Below are 14,769 nucleotides of genomic sequence, written 5' to 3'. Positions count from 1 at the left end.
CAAGTCAATGTTTGTGCCAAATTTAAAGTAATTCCCTAAAAGTCTTGAGATATTACATCAACGAGAATGAGGTGGATTCAAGGTTGCAGTGACCTTGAACTTTGCCCACCAAATTCTAATCAGGTCATCACTGAGGCCAAGTGGACATTTGAAGAAATTCCCTCAAAGCTTTCTTGAGATATTGTGTGCGACAGACGGACAAATGGACGACCTGAGAACATAATGCCTCAGGCCATGGTTATCGGCGGCATTGAGGGATAAAAATGAAAAGGAGAGAAGAATTTTTCATTTGCTTTTCCTCACTGGTGCAGGGCAAAGATAAAATTGATAATTAAAGGTAGTCCACTACAGATGTGGCATTAGTGTAGAAAAAAAATTCTAGACTAATAATTTGGGTGGACCTTTGGATTGCTACAAAGTAGAAAAGCATGACGGGTAAAGAGGAGAGGAATAAGGAAGAAGAGGATGTGCAGAGCATAAGTGGCAGACACAGAGAAGTATGCTGATTCCTGATAAGAAATGAGCGCTCATCTCCCCAGCTGTGTCACCAAACCTGGTCAAAAAAAGCTCTGATGTCTCTATACCATCAGGTTTGTGCTATGACATCAGTTTTTCCTCTGCAAAGCCAGCAGTAACAAGCTCTTCTGTCCTCCATGTCTCTCACCAGTGGCAGGGAATGAATTGAACAAAGCAACCCGGAGGGTCTTAATTAACTAAAATGACCATCTTATGCTGTCTTGCATCGTCACAATAGACAAAGACCCTCTGCTTAATCCAAGAGTGCAAAGAGACAAAGGATAGCCAGAAGAGGTGTCCCCTGGAGGAAACAACAGAAGACAGCAGAAAAGGCTGAAGATGTGACACTTTTTTTTTAAAGTGAACAATTTCCTGACAAGTTATTCCTTCAGCTGCCATTCTCTCACTTGTCAAAGCATCGAAGCAATACAATCTGGAAGTGTGAGATATATATGTGCCACAAGGTCTTGTCAAAGCCTATTCTCAGGGATGAATGCGAGAGCCTGTGACATGTTTCTTATAATGATCTTGTTCTGCTTAGCAGTCCAGGCAACCACAGGAACGTGTGTCTAGCTTCATTAAAAACACAACGCTTGGATCTTTGTTTCCCATCATTCAAACCTTCCCTCAGCGGCAATGATGATTATGATAAATTCACCGCAGTTTCGCTTTTGTGTCTTGAGTGATTCAAGATGGAAAATATGATCTGCTCTGTATGAGATAATCAAGTATCAGTTACATAAAAACAGCAGCATGCAATTCTTCAGCATATTCATGCAGCAAACAGGCCCCACAGCCATTACACGCTGATGAAGCTTCATTCAAAATGATTGCCACTTTATTTCTGAGTGTGTGGAGAATGTATTGCATCGTATTGCACCTACAGCACATGTTACCTCTGCTGAAGCAACAGTGTGTTTGTAAGATGGCTGAATTAGATGTGTGTAATTTGACTTTACTTTGGTAGTTTTGACGCTTCTTTAAAATAATTTAGAAATAAAGTAAAATAAAAAACGGTACATACAGTCATTCTCGTACTCTTAAATCAGTCCATGATTTACATTTTAAAAAGCATTTTACAATCTACTTGTGACTTACGGCCAAATCTAAGAGTATCAACTTTATTTTAAAGGAAAACTGGTAATATAAATAATATTAGGTAAAAAATTAAAAATAATTTAGCCCTTGAGCTCTTCAAAACATTTTGTAATTGGTTGTGTTATTGCGTGCTAGTGCACAGTAAATACCACCACCTCCTTTCATGCAGGTGCAGCATGTATGTACTAGTTTGTCCGCTAGCTATAGTCTTTGTGGTGTGTTCAAGTGCAACTTTTTGGCAGAAATGCAGGTGACCTAGGGCAACGCAGCCTTGGTTGCTGCTAGTTTTTTGTAGGGTTGAGCTGAGTACTTGGGTGATCCAGAAGTATGTGGTAGAGATACCACAAATATTATCCAGGTAAAATGTTTCAATATTTTTAATTGCTGATTCCTATCTCATACTAGAAATAAGCCCCACCCATTTCCAGTTTAAGTCCCACCCACTTCCTCCACCCATTCCAAGCACAGACAAGGATACATTTCATTTCATTGAACAGATACAGACACAGATACAGGTGTACGTTATGTAATGATGTACTCTCTCATATCTAGTTCTTTGATGTCAGTTTCTTGGGTCTTTTAGGAGATTTACTGTCACTGCAAAGATGTGGGGATTTAAATGTGACACTGGACGACACAGCCTTATAACTAACTCCAGAAGGGCGAGCAACACAAGCACTCAAAGAAGCAGACAACAGTTAAACATATCCCTACTTTAATCTAGTTATGTAACCCACAACTGGATGTGAAAATGGGACGATGCATCCAAAATGCCCATTAAAAAATGTTTATTTCCCTGTAAAGCTGCATGTTTGCATAGCCAGGCTGACAGTTAAGAGTTTAAGATCCAAAATGAACCAGAATAAATCTATGCAAGATTAGACTATAACTTTATTTTACTTCCACATAATGAGTAGTTTAAATGGCTCAACAGTGAACTTTAAAATATTATCTGATTGCTTGTGTTTTTTTCCAAAGTTTTAAAGTCTCTAACTGGGTCTCTGCTTCCCCACATCCGAGAAATTCAGTTTTTGTACAATTTTCAAAATTATAATTGTAACTGACAGGATTTGTTTATTTGTATTGCTTTCTCAGGACCTGGAAAGTCTCACAGATGTGTATAGTATGACGGGAGTGGAAAGGTAATTATAAGAACTGTGTCTTATTCTCAACAAGCCCTCATAACAAAATTTCACAGAAATATGTGGAATGGATACAACCTCACAAAGCTTCTTAAAATTACGCACTGGCACCATGAAAATAATGTCAATGCAAAGTTGAATACAAATGGCTGCAGGTTTGTTGTGAAACAGTTTCAAAGCTAGGTTTAGAAGGAAAAAAATGCTTGGTTAAGATTAGTAAAAAAATATGGCTTTGTAGAAATAACTATATACAGGATGTAATTTAGTCAAAGATGTTTTGCGTAGTTACGTTAAGCACTTGACTTTTAGTCCCACACATGACACATACAGTCCCCTCAGTTTCATTAAATGTTGATATTTACTTAAAATGTGTGTCCAACGAGACAAAAAGATCCCCATTTTTAACAAATGTAATGTGTTGGTAAGACTTTGTATCCATTTCACATATTTCTACGAGACCAGGCTCGTCCTCCATTGTGTCATTCAACATTGCTTTCAAAAACAATGCATATAGGCAGTTTCAGCAGGCAACATCACTTAATACCTTCCAAAAATGGATATGACATTTACTAAACTGATTCATAAGTCTATTTTCTTATCTACTACTGCACTAGTAAGGTGATGTTAATTTGAGGTCCTTACTGTGGTTAGGTAAAGATGGTAATTTGGGATTTTGGGTTAATAATTGACTTTAAGAATGAGGTTGACACAAAAACATAATCATGCCATTGTGGTGTAGCTTCTTTTACAACAAAAGGGTCTCTTTTAGGTTAGTTTGAGCAGGCTCATTTTTGAAATTTTAGGCTAAGGCTGTTGTTTTCCAGGTGATAGTCTATCCATTCAAGGCAAAATACCATCATATCTCTCATGTACAGCTAGCCTGATCAGATTCTGAGCATACATGTGGGTAGAGGCTGAAAATGTCATGATCTCCATACATGGTGGAGCCTAATCTAGGCCAAAGAGTGCCACAGCCGATATGAGATGCTCCACAGCTTGGAGCAAAATGGAATAAATCCCCCGCTGTCCCTGGAATGAAATATACATGACTCTCGGTTTTACTCAATTGGAAGCGAGTATTTCTATCCCCACAGCAACTACCCCACAAATAGTCTTACTTACACCCACGGACACGCACACCCACCCACATAGAAACATTAACTACCATGATAAACAAACACCATCAATGTACTGCTCGCTTTCAGTGCATCCATATCTTTCTTTATGAGGTGCAGCACGGACAGCAGAGCCGAGTGTCGTGTCACAGTCTTCAAAGCTAACTCAGCCCTCCCTCGTTCGCTGGTGGAGGGGAAGAACTTCAAAGGGCAGCACAGAAAATGAAAGGGGACACTTTTCATTAGACCCTGGTGTGAAACTTACCGGGGGTCTTCGAGTGCTCTGAACCAGCCACGGCTCCTTGATATGCTGAATTGCAGGATGGCAGAGCAGCAGAGCAGGACAGATTGGAGAAAGGCAGCGAGGGTCAGAGATGGAGACAGAAACAGAGGCAGATGTTGTGAAACTGAACAAGCGTGAGATAGAGAGGCACGACAGACAAATCAAACCTGGCAATGCCACATTTATGCAAGTCACATCTAATATTCCCTTTAACCTATTTTTAACAACCGAAGAAAGCATGTGAAATTTAAATGAGAGGGAGAAGCCTTGAAGTGCATCATTAAAATCCGTGACCATCTAATTAATCTACAACATTAGGGAACTTTACTGCTGGGCACAGAGCCCTTTAAAGACAGGGTGGGTCATATAAAAGGTGCAAAGAAAAAAAACAACATCTTTATTATGAAGGTTTCTGTCACAGTGATATAAGGCCATGGTGCTCACTGAGGATGTTTGCCTATTAGTCATCGCTGTCCTCATTATAATTGAAAATGCAAGAGCGCTGCAATGAGATCTGTTTTAATCTGGTGCGGATTTTCATCCAAATATAAAATTTATATAGAAACTTGGATAACAGGGATGGAAAACACTGCAAGTGAGAATAGCATCACAAAGCAAAGTAGCAAAGTAGAAATCATTCCCTTTGGGCTTTATTAAAAAATAAGAAAATATATCTGACTTGAGCAGTGACAAGATTGGAGGTATTAGGAGGATAGAAATATGGATATGTGGTAGAATTTGGCCACAACAGTGTCAGTGCCCTGGGGGGATCAATGAATGTCTGTGCCCCTGCAAAATAAATGAAAAACTGAAATGCTCATTTTATAGCCAGACTGATATTGGATTCCTGAGACCAAAACAATTTAGTAGTAATAGTTGAAAGTTAAAAAGTCTGATAACAATATATCAGCTGATATCCTAGTTTCAAACTCAAATGCATAACATCAAACATTCTTGATAATTATATTTGACTGTGAGATATGGCAGTGAAGCTGAGGTTTCTTGAGGTGGACAAACTAATGCCAACACCATTTATAAATGACCTCATATTGTATAAAAGGTCTAGAGTGTAGAATTTAGTGACATCTAGTGGTAAGACTGAAGACTGTAACCTAAAGAAACGTCTCTTGTTTGCCAAGCATGAAGAGCAATGACAGTAGATGTTTGGTTAGACCATTCTACTGTGGAAACAATAAGGCGGACTCTGTGGAAGACGACTTGCTCTTTAAAGTGGAGATAAAACACTGAACAATATAACTGTGGTTTCATTTTTACTGTAGGCAAGATATTACACTGTAATCAAACTTGATGTCCATCTAGACTATCCCAGAAAAATAGATTATATTTCAAAACAGCCATCAAAAGACAAAAGAAAGTACCAAGTTTACCAAGCTTAACTTAACAACTTGTACTGGCAAAAAAAGCGAACAGTTTTCTATCAAATATAGGTTGACTGCAGTGTCATATCTTGCCGAAGGTAAAAATATCCATTGTTTTATTTACTCCTGTAAAGAAAACACAACAGTTCGTAGTTTCAGGTGTTTATATTCGGATGAAAACACAGTTATTAATATTGTATTAAATTACTGCAATTGTATCCCCATGTATTGTAGGCTATACGCTTGACCTTTATGTGTAGCCTACTGCAATTTCTTGTTACTCACTGGCCAATATACAAAACAAAAATCAATATCACAATCAACTTATTATCTATTTGTTAGGTCAAATTATTTCTATGATGTAAGTGAGGTTATTCAGCTTTTTTAAAAAGAATGATGAATATTCACCGGCTATGATTCGGAGATCAGGAGCTGTAATGTGCCTAAAAAAAAGACGGTCTAACCTTTTTTTTGTTCATGTTACTGAAACACAGAAAACTAAAAATCGTTCTCTGATTTTGTAAAGGGATCAAGCAAGGCCACGTGGGCGACATCCGGCGTCTATCAGTTGCCTAGCAACAGCTAAACCACTGCTCAAACGTCAAACCAGGGGGCGGGGCTTCCGTTATGTGGGTCATAGAGCTGCGTCACACGGCTAATTGAGTAGAGGTGGCTAAATAACTAGCTTCAAATTTAATTAAAATACATTTTGCTCTTACTCAAAGTATTAAAGTACGGTGGTCGGGTGTTGAAAAACCTGTGGGAGCATTTTGGCCAGTGTGGAGCGGAAACAGCGAGGAAAATCAGTGGAGTCGCTCCTCACTGATGCTAACACGTTAGCGGCTAACCAGCTAATGTTGTACAGGTGCTGCGCGTGACTCCAACCCTCCGTTTAAGCCGAGTGGATATTTTTTTAAATTATTTTTCAGACTGTTTAAACACTTGAAACAGCTCACTTGTGGTGGTATAAGGAAAAATACTGACTATACCAAGACATGCGGTGCATTGTTTCGATGTTTTGACTGAACATCAAGAACCACGCTTCACAAACAGTTGGCCCGACCAGCTGCTACCTGCAAGATCCCAAATGATGGACGGACATCCCGAGACGCTTTAACACTGGCTGACTTCAGCAAATGGTGAGTAGTTTTATTTGTTTAACACTCTGCTGTTTGTAACATGCATCTCTCATCTTTGCTGTCGGTGGTGTTGAAATGTGGATGACAGTGGTGGCTACAGACACGAGACGTGTGTTTTGCTCTGTGCTGTGATGTTACTGGGCTTGTTATTGTGAATTCAGTGATTTGGTGTCTGCTTTGGTCAGTACTCTTGATCATCTTGCTGTTGGGTTATTTCTTCATGTCCAGCAGCCTTTGAGCTTGTGTGTAAACCTTGTTGATCTTGCAGTTCTTTTATGTCTTTTTTATCCTCCTTTTATCCTTATCACTGTGACTCCACAGACTTCTCACTGATATTTATCATATTTAAGGCAGTGCAAGACACCACTTAAACACGATTTCTAGATTATTTTCTTCAGATCTACAAAATATCAGTAAGTGTTGATATTGAGGAACAGTGTCCACTTATATGCAAGCTGCACTATTCTGTGTGATTCAGGTGCGTTAGACCCTAAAAGATGACCATTATACACATATAAAATATGGCTATTACTCGTCCCAAAGGCTGCATTGTCTATAAAATTCAATCTACAGCTAACACCTTATAGTTGAGAGTAAATCAGGTTTTGCTTCCCCAGGGTTCTTGTGGATCCTTAAAAAGTCTTAAAGGCATTGAATCTATCTTTGAAAAAATAAGGCCTGGTTTGGCATTGAAATATCTTAACTCAATCTTTGAAATGTCTTAAAATACTTCAACATTTTATGAACATTTTTTTTGTGGCATTGCATTTCAAACACTCGAAATAATATGGAACTTAAAAACAGATAATAATTTATGGAACGCCTCTTGTATTAACATCACCAAAGAGTTATGTTTTATGTTACAATAAATATTTAAAAAATAAAGTAAATTCCCCTCTAACCTTAAGTAATTGATGCCAATTTTGTCTTCTTTAAAATGTGTCCTAAATTTTGTCCAAGTGGCTTTAAAAAAGTCTTTAAAAGTCTTAAAAATCTAAGATGAATGATTTTATGAGTAGGAAGATTTGTATTGCTTCAAATACAACAGAATCTTATTATTTATATTATTAATTGTGTACAAAATGAAAAAGTAAGCTTTGTTGTCTGTTTGTGTTTGAATGTTTATTAAGCCAAATACACTGAGGAGCATTGTCACTGATTTACTTTGAGCAGATTCTGTGCAGTGTCTGCGTAGTTTAAATGGATCACATGTGCCAAATACAGTTGCTGATGCTATGCAGGGGTAAATGTGTGCACAGGTTTTAAAAGCATTTGTATAGTTTAAATCCTGCACTTTCAATGATCTTTGGACTGCTTGTATGGCCTTAAATCTTACAGCTTTTGTTAGTGTCTCAGTAAGCCATAATCAGTTTACGGCCGTAATAGAACTTATGTATTTCAGTCATTGTATTATTACCCATCTTTGTGCTATCCATAATAGTTTTCCAGCAAGGTGGATCTGATATGAAACAAGAAACTACTCACAGTTCACCACAAGTGTTGCAAAGGTCGTAGCTTCACCCGGGGGACTCTTGGCTACCACTTTATACTCGCCCGCATCATCAGGAGAGCACCTAAAGAAATTTTATGCAGCAGTAGTGAGACAAATATCTGCTTTTATTGCACTTTTTTACTGGTAACATACTTTACTCTGTTGTTCTTGCTGTTAAATTAATCCCTAGTACAACATAAAGAAAGAAGGATATGTGGTGCTGTACCGTCAGACCACTCAACTTAGTTGACTTTCTTCATTCTTTGAACTTAGGTAATGGAGCAGACTTACAAAACAGCATCAGCATTTATTTCAAAGGTGGAAAGCCACATTTTATCTCATGACACCACAATTTCCTACGTTACCCCAAAGTTTCTTAAATAATTGATTTTATTCTAAATTAATCGACGGCAAGGTCGTGCTATCCACACATGCCCCATCCTACTTTCCCCTGCCTCATACTCAAACAGTTTTCTGCACAGAGATTTTCTGCCTTAATTAGGGATTTGGGCAAATGACCTACCTTCTGATCTCCAGTGTGTTAAGACCAAATTTTTGTTCAAGATGGTAATTCCATGGTTGGTCAGACATTCTCAGACGCACACCGTCCTTATACCTGCGGCAGGAAGTTAGAAATAGATCAGAGTATGCAAAAGTTAAGGCTTTTTTGAATATCAAAAGAAAAGTGAACAATGGGCTTCACTTATGGTTCATGATCCTGCCTGCTTATTACTTATGCTCGTCTTTCACTATTCAAATGTTAGTTTGGCTGAATCTATAACAACCAGAGGGGCACTTTGATCTCTCATTCCTTCTTGTGCTGGGCACTGTTGAGGGCAGCCTTTTGCAGCTCATTGGGCTCGATGGGTCCCATATGGGATGGTGAAGCCCATGAGCTTCAAGTTATTCTGGATCACGGCTTATGTTCATGAATACTGAGTACCATCAGGCTATCCATCAGCTGCTCTCACAGCAGCTTAAGTATCAAGGCCGACAGTTTGGCACGTTGCCTGAATTAACTCAGGTAATTTCATATTAATTCAGATGACGATATTCAAGTCAGGGTTCAGAACTGTAGTGTCATGACTTTTGTTTTTTTCTTGCAAGCAACTCATGGACTAATAGTCTCATCTCTGTATTCAATCATTTGCATGTACAGGTGTATCACCTAACCTAGCACCTTACCTCTCACACCTCTAATGATATACTTCTAATGATCTCATGACAAATTCAACAGTATTTCACTGTATTATGGATGAGCCATAAATTAATGATAGAATGTAGGGCTGCAACCAACGCAAGGGCCACACTTCATGCGTGAGCAGCATGTGACAACTACCTGGATTGCTGTGGCTCACACACTTGCGGTGTCCACGCAGACAGCATTGTCGCTGCAGTGCTGTTGCAGAGCTGCCTGCTGCTAAAACTACTATATTTCAACAATTAAAAACTAATACTCCACTACTTTAAGGAGCCGTGCAAGCCACTGCATTGTCAACAACATGGTAATGCAAATATGTCACAATAAAAAGTCTTGTGTTAACAACTGAGAGGATTCTGGTGACTGAAACATTGTCAGAGGGATTTTATTTTGAAATTGAAACAGGACAGGTTGAGTAAAACAGATATATTCATATTCCTTCTGTGACCAATAGACATTGAATCTGTAGTGTAAAGTTGTATAATGTGAAATCAGTATTAGTATCAAAAGTCCTTTTTCATTTAGATGAAACACAAGTGCAAATATGTCACAATTAAAACCATAAAATAGTGGAGTAGTAGCTTTTAGTTGTGGAAATATAGTAGTTTTAGCAGCAGGGTGCTCTGCAACAGCACTGCAGTAACAATGCTGTGCAGTCCAGCATTGATTGCAGCCCTACATTTTTAGAGGCTCACATGTAAAAAAAAAAAAACTGTGAGACTCAGAATCTCCAGATGTGCTGCTCATACAGGCATTCTGGCTTAACAGGGGTGCCAAAATAAAAAAAACAGGTTCTGCAGCATGCACATGCTGCTCAAACAGGCAGTGTGGCCCAGGTGTAAGGACTATTTTCATCACTCTTCTTTCGTACTTTTTTCAATAGTCAGTGAAATAGTGGCATCTTTCAGCTGTTTGTTTTATTTGTCTGAAAATCCTCTGAAAACAGTCGTCTGAAAACAGAAGAAAACAGCCAAAATAAAAAAATAACTGACATAAATGGTTATTTATCATATTTGTTGTCAGATAGATTTTTGCTTATTGACCAGTTGATTAATCGACCGATAGTTTCAGCTCAGTTAAAGTAAGACTGGGTGTCTAAACCTTTGTAGTAGGGGCCACATTAATGTGAAAACACCTGGGAGACAGCTGATTGTAGCATCAAATGGGTTATTACTTTTTTTTCCCTTACAAACTCAACTGTTTCGTCTTCAACTTTTCACTGCTCCTAAAAGTTCTTACTGCTGACGCTTCTTTGCCGTGGCCTTGTTGTTTATCGTCTGATTAGGGAAACACATTAGTTTGTACTTGATGCATGTCTACACATTATATAATAGTACTGCCATTATGAGGTGAAAGGAGAAATGCAAAATGATCTTGCTTGATAAACCAATATTGTGTGGCAAGCCAGGTGTACTATCAGGGCCATTTAAACTGAGTTTAGGGGCTATGGTTTTTGTGCTCAGGGGCTATGGACTTTGGAAATGCCTGAAGTAAGATATCAGGAGTGCACATCTTTGTACACATTATGTAGTTGTTCTGTGAAAGTTGGAACTTTGGGCCATGACACTTTTTCTGCTCTAACCAAGCGAGAAACTAAATTAGAATGACATCAGTTTGCAGTATGACCCAAGACTTTAACAGAAACTGCTGGAGAACAAATCACCATAGGCCAGTGGAGGCCAACAGAATTGAGTGCAGCAGAAATGGAAGTTCTTACCATGTGACCTTTGGGGGTGGACAGCCCTGGACGGTACAGCAGAGTGTGACCGTCATGCCCTCCCAGACAGTGTGAGCTCTCAGGGGGATTGGAAAGTCAGGGGCCTTCTGACTCAGACGCTCCAGGTACTTCATGTGGGCAGATGCCCTTTTTTCAGCCTGTAGCTCAGACAGATCCAAGAAAATGAAAATGTAGAATAAATAGATTTTGCAGATAAATGAAAAAGCAATGTTATGATAAATATATTCTTAGTCTCTCTTAAGTAAACTTTTTTTCCTACAGCAAGCATCCAAGTGCTTCACAAGTCATTTAAACTGAATGAGAGAAACAGATGAACTAAGGAAATACAAAAATGGAACTGTGAATAGTGATGGTGGTTGTGCGCTGGAGAAACATCTTCGCAAACAAGAAAAGAAAAAATGCATAAATTTAGCAACTAACCACTAAAAACATTGATATTTTTATCTCTGGTATATCAAAGTTGATTAAACTAGGTCATTGATGTGACCTTGTTTTGCACAGTGCTGTTTTTTTTGTCTTTAACATCCACTCTGCAGCCCATCTTAAAGACATTGCAGACATTTGCTTTGCTTGTATTTCATTCAGTGCAGGGGAAATATAACAGCATTGTTTTCTAGTTTATTTAAGATAGGAAAAAACAAACGTGGAAGATGTGAATTCAAGCCAAGTCCTCATCACATGTTTGCAAGCAAGTCTTTAAAACAGGATGGTATTTACCATAAAGTGCTGGTTAGCTCAAATATGATAAACCAGACACAATAATTAGGCAAAACAAAACCAATATAATTTGATTGTATGGACATCATGAGTAGTTTAGTGGGTAGGGCATGACATAACACTGTAAGAGTCTGGTCTTAAGTTCTTATACTGAAACAGCATGTTGTCTGTTGCTCTAAATCAGTGGTTCTCAACTGCATATCACTAGGTTTTAAGGTTTTGCAATTATTTATATCCCACATAACTTATTAACAAACCTCCAACTAGTCTCATATACGGTAAAACAACTGTTTTCCCATAAATCAGTTCTTGTCTGTTGCTCTAAAACAGTAGCCTACACAGCAGTTTGCGTAGTGCAGCCAGTGGCAACTATTTTTGTATAGCGGTGAAGAAGAACTGATACCTGGTGAACAGTGTAACATTAGTTCTTAGCAAAATGTCTGCAGTTTAGCAGTTATGGCATTCTTTTTTTGTATACTAGTTTGTGTTTTACAAGGGTTTAATCTTAGCCATGCCATACAACAATAAAAGCAATCATTTCAAATCCATACAGAGTTAGTAATATACAAAAGTGTTTTGTTTTTTTTTTAATTTGTATCGAGACAATTCTTGGTTTTGGCTGATATGCAAGTTCAGCTATCGGAAAAGGTATTGAGAAGGAAAAAATGATATCAGAGTATCTCTAGTTAAGAACATGATGAATATGGTTGGGAATATGAGTAGTAGTATTGTGTTGACGAAGCTGACCACAAGTTAGTCCTAGATCATTCCCAAGACCAAAACTGAATTTTACCTGCTTGCGAAGAGTCATTTTGTCAACTCGTGTGCGTAGAATACGCTGGTTCCTGATCACATCCAGCTCCACCTTCTCAGCCTCGTTCCCAAACAGGGTCCACTTGTCTCTGTGATACTCTCCCTCAGCAGCCAGAGTTTCCCTCAGGATTTCCCTGGTGGGACACAGCGCAACATGATTGATATATTTTGAATGATTGCTTTTACTGTTATTTGTGTAATTAGTTAGCGAATATGTTACAAAACTTAATACCAACACAGTAATGACCAAATTACCAATTTATTCACCATGCACCATTTGTGATACTGTTATAAGCTGTAGTAAACACACATTTGAAGTGTTTATTTTATTTCCAACCAAGAGTAGACAGGAAGTACTGTGCTTTATTTTAATATTTTGAGTAGGCTCTCAGAACAATTCAGACCTTAATCAGAGGAGGTTACAAGTAGATACAGCAATTCAGACAAAGGTTTGAATACGGCTGTAACAGCACTGGTCGACCTCTGAGTGAAACAAAACAACAATTTTACATTGATTTCTTTCGGCACATAAACGTTTCTTTCGGTCCCAGTCCATTTGCAGACAATTGCTACTTTAATGATATTTGGCAGTTTGTCGTTTAAAAGGCTCAGTGATGAGGTAGGGCGGTTTGCCGCTCCATTTAAACCTACGTGTCATTTCACATGAGCACCATTGTCACACACGTTCAAAGGTTTTGTAGAAGTTGGTGTTTTTATGAGTGGAATATCAAGCCCCGCTGCCACTGCTGATTCACATCACTGTGAAGAGATGCGGTGCTGCCGGTACACTCTCACATGATGATATGCGCCTCTCCAAGACTCCTTCAGGTGTTGACAGTTCAAATTGTTGCTGTGTGACATCCTTGAATTCCCTGTCATCAAGTTGGTTGTCATGGAGAAGGCAGGTGGTTGTGATCGTCTTTTCTCTCAGAAGAAACCAATTTTTATCTTTCTTTGTCAAGGCAGCATGATTCATAGCAAGTAGCGCAATGGTCGTAATGGGTTCAGTGAGTTCATGATATACGTCCTTGTTGGAGGTCGTTTTGCAACACAGTGAACCTCCGCCAGCTCTATGGCTGCTGTACTTGCACTCTGAGTGCATTATAAAGGCTGTACACAAAACCAGAAGGCCCTCTGGTAGTCTATTATATATACACGCACGCTATGCTGTAGCTGTGAATATATCAAAGTACATGACATTGTACATTCTCTTGTGTAAATGCAGTTCATCCATATGCATGGAGGTATATGCACTCCAACGCACACAATCATGAATTTTGCCTTCCTTATGAATGTGTTTTAATACTCCTCTCTCTCTTCGCCAGAGGGGTGTGTATCCTGAACCATCAGTTGATTGACAGTCCCCAAGGCTTAATTATTTGAACACAAATTCACTCAAACACACACACACACACATACACACACAGCCACAACAATCAGAAAGACAGAATCTTAAATATTCACAAACACTTCTCTGAGCTTTGATAGACACTAGAACATGAATGGCCCTACAAATGCTTGTGGTAATTTTGTGAAATTCACAAACAGCACGGATAAATATGCAAATAAATACATGCATGTGTAGATGCATGTGCAGACAAATGCGTACCCACATACACTCAGACTCCCAGGCACTCAGAAACATGATTTTTACTTTTCTGCCACGGGCTCGTTTAGTAAAGTGTGTGTCTGTCAGTATTTTTAATCTCTGTAGGCTCAGAGATTTTAAGCCTTGAGGGAATGAACCACTGGAACACATCAAGTCAGTGGGTATGAGGGGGTTTATGGCTTAATTATTGCTCTAAATGGAAATTTTAATATTGCTCATTGGCGCAAACAACAGCGAGCCCCTTCTGCCAAGACAAGCCAGGCATACATGAGTCAGCTGAACAACTTACATGTTACCTTCTTAGCATGGGGAGGAGATAGTTGAGAAACCATTATGTGAGTCACATAGTAATGCGCAATTGCAGCCACACTTGCCAACGCACAAAGATGGAGTGCATTCATTTCCACACAAATCAAAACAAATGTCATGCTCTGGCATCCTGCAGCACTCAGGCCTTTCCAGAAATAGTGTGCCAATCCTTGAGAGCTTTCAACTTCATCCTTCCTTCCTCACTCTCATCCTGGGAG

General features: G+C 38.8%; 1 protein-coding gene across 1 annotated transcript in view; it reads right to left on the bottom strand.

Annotated features, from left to right (window-relative positions):
• The window catches only part of myom3 (myomesin 3), a 79,248-nt gene that overhangs the window by 48,044 nt on the left and 16,435 nt on the right, over positions 1 to 14,769 (bottom strand). The window contains exons 4-8 of the mRNA XM_042490301.1: positions 12,614 to 12,767; positions 11,083 to 11,240; positions 8,688 to 8,780; positions 8,158 to 8,246; positions 4,137 to 4,181 (exon numbers count right to left, since the gene is read on the bottom strand). Coding sequence (XP_042346235.1) covers positions 4,137 to 4,181; positions 8,158 to 8,246; positions 8,688 to 8,780; positions 11,083 to 11,240; positions 12,614 to 12,767 — 539 coding nt within the window. The remainder of the gene's footprint in view (positions 1 to 4,136; positions 4,182 to 8,157; positions 8,247 to 8,687; positions 8,781 to 11,082; positions 11,241 to 12,613; positions 12,768 to 14,769) is intronic.

Source organism: Plectropomus leopardus, chromosome 7 (genome assembly GCF_008729295.1).
Source record: "Plectropomus leopardus isolate mb chromosome 7, YSFRI_Pleo_2.0, whole genome shotgun sequence".
Classification (NCBI taxonomy): Eukaryota; Metazoa; Chordata; class Actinopteri; order Perciformes; family Serranidae; genus Plectropomus; species Plectropomus leopardus.
Note: the sequence above shows the minus strand (reverse complement) of the source record. Positions and strands in the feature narration are given on the sequence as shown.